This window comes from Antrostomus carolinensis, unplaced genomic scaffold (assembly GCF_000700745.2).
Source record: "Antrostomus carolinensis isolate BGI_N321 unplaced genomic scaffold, ASM70074v2 scaffold15187, whole genome shotgun sequence".
Taxonomy (NCBI): domain Eukaryota; kingdom Metazoa; phylum Chordata; class Aves; order Caprimulgiformes; family Caprimulgidae; genus Antrostomus; species Antrostomus carolinensis.
The window spans coordinates 16,264-19,495 of record NW_010328212.1 but is presented as its reverse complement, the minus strand read 5'-3'; the positions used below and the strand labels follow the sequence as shown (position 1 = coordinate 19,495).

General features: G+C 43.7%; 1 protein-coding gene across 2 annotated transcripts in view; it reads right to left on the bottom strand.

Annotated features, from left to right (window-relative positions):
* LOC104528240 (xin actin-binding repeat-containing protein 1) overlaps positions 1–2,315 on the bottom strand; it is a 34,264-nt gene extending 31,949 nt beyond the window's left edge. For both annotated transcript variants that reach the window (XM_029086004.1, XM_029086005.1), the window contains exons 1-2: positions 2,191–2,315; positions 882–936 (exon numbers count right to left, since the gene is read on the bottom strand). Coding sequence is in view for 1 of the 2 variants with exons in the window: in XM_029086005.1 (XP_028941838.1) it covers positions 882–936; positions 2,191–2,315 (180 nt within the window). In the remaining variant the exon portion in view is untranslated. The remainder of the gene's footprint in view (positions 1–881; positions 937–2,190) is intronic.
* Between the last annotated feature and the right edge of the window lie 917 nt (positions 2,316–3,232).

Sequence of the window (3,232 nt, the reverse complement as noted above, 5' to 3'; positions counted from 1 at the left end):
GGAATCAACCCTGTCTTCAGCAGTGAAATTGAATGAAGTCCAGAGTATCTGGCTTCCTGTGTGCGATTTTATCATTGTTATTCTGGGTGTAAGAGGTCCTTATCACAAAGCAGGACCCAACATGCAAATATAGAGCCAAGAACTGCACCTTGTGCTAATGAGTTTGCAATCAAAATATCATATAAAGGACACTGGTAGGTGGGAGGGGCACCTTTGCCATGATGTAAGAGCAGGATTCACAGCTTCTAGTTAGGGAATAATTCAGTTTAAGATATTGAAATGTAGACATCTAAACACAGCTGTGAGCAAAATCTACTTGTGAACTTGATTTCTAAGTCCCAGTAGAGTCAAAAGTGCCAAGAAAGTGATTTCTGCACCCAGTTTTCTTTGGTAGGTGCTTAGAGTCATTTGAAACACACAGGGTAACCCCGAAAGCTTCCAGCTGGTGATGCTGGAGGGAAGAGATGCCTGACAGTCATAACTGTCAACCCAGTGTAGCTGCCTGGGTGCCTTAACGACTTTCTGTGCCTTTGCCTCAGGCTGGACCCTTCCCTCCCTTCCTAACCATTGCTAAACCCTCTGCCAGGTCCTATACCTCTTGGTGGTCTTTCATTAGGCTCTACCCCTACAATTTATTCACTCCAGAGCAATCTGAATGTTACATATGAAGCTTTCATCCCATCCTGGAGCATCATCTATGTGCCAGTCCATCTGTACATACTAAAAGGGAATTGGATTGGACCTACCCTGAGATGTCCTCAGAACAGCAACAGATACTGCAAAAATTGCTAGGTTTTTGTTTGTCTCTAATTGCCAAGAACTGGAGTACTATGTTGTTAGGATGTGCTCTGTCCCACCTGGTCTGAGCTTTTGACTCTCACCTTGGGGTATTCTTGCTTAGACGCGCTGCTTTCACAGTCCAGGATGCTCTGGTACCTGCAGGGAAGACAAGAGTTGACACCTTAATCCCTTTTTAGCCTGAATGTATTTTTCCATATAGTGGACATGCTCTTTCTGCCTTCCCCCTGCTATCAAACCCAACAGACTTCACAGAAAATCTTAAAGAGTGAGAGAGAGATGAAAAATCCCCCAAAGAGGACTGGTTTTAGGTCTAATGGATTAGTTCAATGCAGTGCTGCTAGATCCAGCGTGAATCCTCTCCTCCCAACCCCATGGGGATGTGTCCCTGGAGAACACCATCTCCCCAGTGCTGGAGGATGTGCTGGGGGGTTATATTGGCTGAAATTGGTGTATTGTTGCACTTTGTTGATGCACACCTTGCAGCTGGAGTCAGGCTTTCCAGAAGGTCAATGTGCTGTTTATTTATTCAGCTTTAACCTAATGTAAAGGGATTTATCAAGTCAGCACCTGACCTAATATAACACCAGTGATGGGCAAGACCTTTGCAGAAGAAACCACCTTCCTTCTCTTCCTTGCTGCGGGGAGTGCACTTTTAGCTTTTTCCAAAGGCCCTGTCAGATAGATGACTATTTACAGTGAAAACTGACCAAGTTTGGGATATTCAGAACTAAACTGTCCCAAGGGGAAGTTCAAGAGACAGTCTTGACAGCTGCTCTGTCATTTATGTTGAGGGAGATGTACTTTGGGTTCTGTTCCTAATCTTATTTGTCTCGCTTTTGGCAGTGTTGTGGTCTGATCTCAGTTATGGGTTGTAACCAGAAGAGAAATTAGCCCTTAAAGGGCTTGGGTTGAAATGTGACTCTCCCTGGAGCATTTTGGTTAGAGCTGAGAGGAACCAGGAAGGGATGATATGCTCACACCCCTTTTGTCTCCTCATCAGCTCATCTCTCCAGCATTTGCTGGTTTCCCTCGTGGCACCTCACAGACTATCAAGATTAAAAGCTTTAATTATCCGTCTGGGCATGTTCCAGTCTTTGGGGTCGAGGGCAAATTCTTCTGTGTCATTGTATTTGGGGAAGTTTGTTGAGTGTATCTGGCTTTTAAATCAGGACTTGTCTTCCAAGACTTGGTGATACATTAGTAATATATAATAGCTAAGAGCACTTATGGCAGAAAAGTACTTGCCTCTAGCTCGAGACCTGACATGCTGGGATGATGTGGTTGGGAAAGACCTTATCTGAGTGAGATTTGTTTGTTATGGAGGTGGGAGAGTCCACCCTGCAACCCCCTGGATCTGAGGTGATCTGCAACTGTAGATTAACCACCCACCTGGCAACCAGTTCAGAGACGGACATGGATTTTCTCAGAACTGCTCTGCGCTCTAGACTGCTCCTTGGAGAATGGCACAGAAAAGGAAAGGACTGAGCTGGCCGCAGCTTCTCAGCTTTTTCCATGTTCTCTGTCTGCTGGCATCGAAGCAAGAGAGCAAAGGTTACAGTGCTGGATGTGAAAATGCAGGGAAAAAAGGCCAACAATAAGTGCATCCACCTCCACTCAGGGGATCAGTGCATCAGTAAAGGGCTGTGGAACAAATGTTGTCTTCTCTGATACATCTGCAAACCTCATCACATCAAATCACTTTTGAAAAAATATAATAGGGTTAAAGAAGACACAATTTAAATTAAATTGCTCCTACTGCAGGGAATGGGTCTTTTCCACCTCTGCCTACCACTTTTCTCATTCTCTTAGATCGCCCAATTCATCTCTGTGACAGAGAGAGGGAAAGAACCTGAAAAGCAATTAGCTTGAAATAATTCAAAAATTATTTGATGGAAATTTTGTATATGCATTATTGGTTAAAATTTTCTTATGCTTTCAGTGTTGCATAGACCTGAACCAGCTCTGAATTCAAGGCCAGGTTGGATGGGGATGGGTTGGAACTAGTTGGTCTTTAAGGTCCCTTCCAACTCAAACCAATCGATGTTTCTATGATTCTATGAATTCAGGCAGTAACTGGAGAATTAAGCACCTCTTGGCCTCTTCTACCAAAAGTGTCCTTGTTTTCCAGGCTCCAGAAACGCACAGCAGAAGTCTCAGGCATTGTATTTGCAATGACTGATCTGACACTTGGAAGTACATTTGGCCATCTGGGGTTCATTTTCTGAATTTAGACAGACCTCTGGGGACCTACAAGTTATAAGTAATTGCTCTTTAATTACTGACACAGACATTCGAACTATGGGATTATTAGACACTTGTATTTAGATTTTGAAAATACTTGTGTTAAAAGCCATGTTTCTTGCAAAATATGTTTCATAAACTTTTTCTATTGCACTGGCCTGAGTGTTGGGCTGTGCCCAGAGCCGTTGTC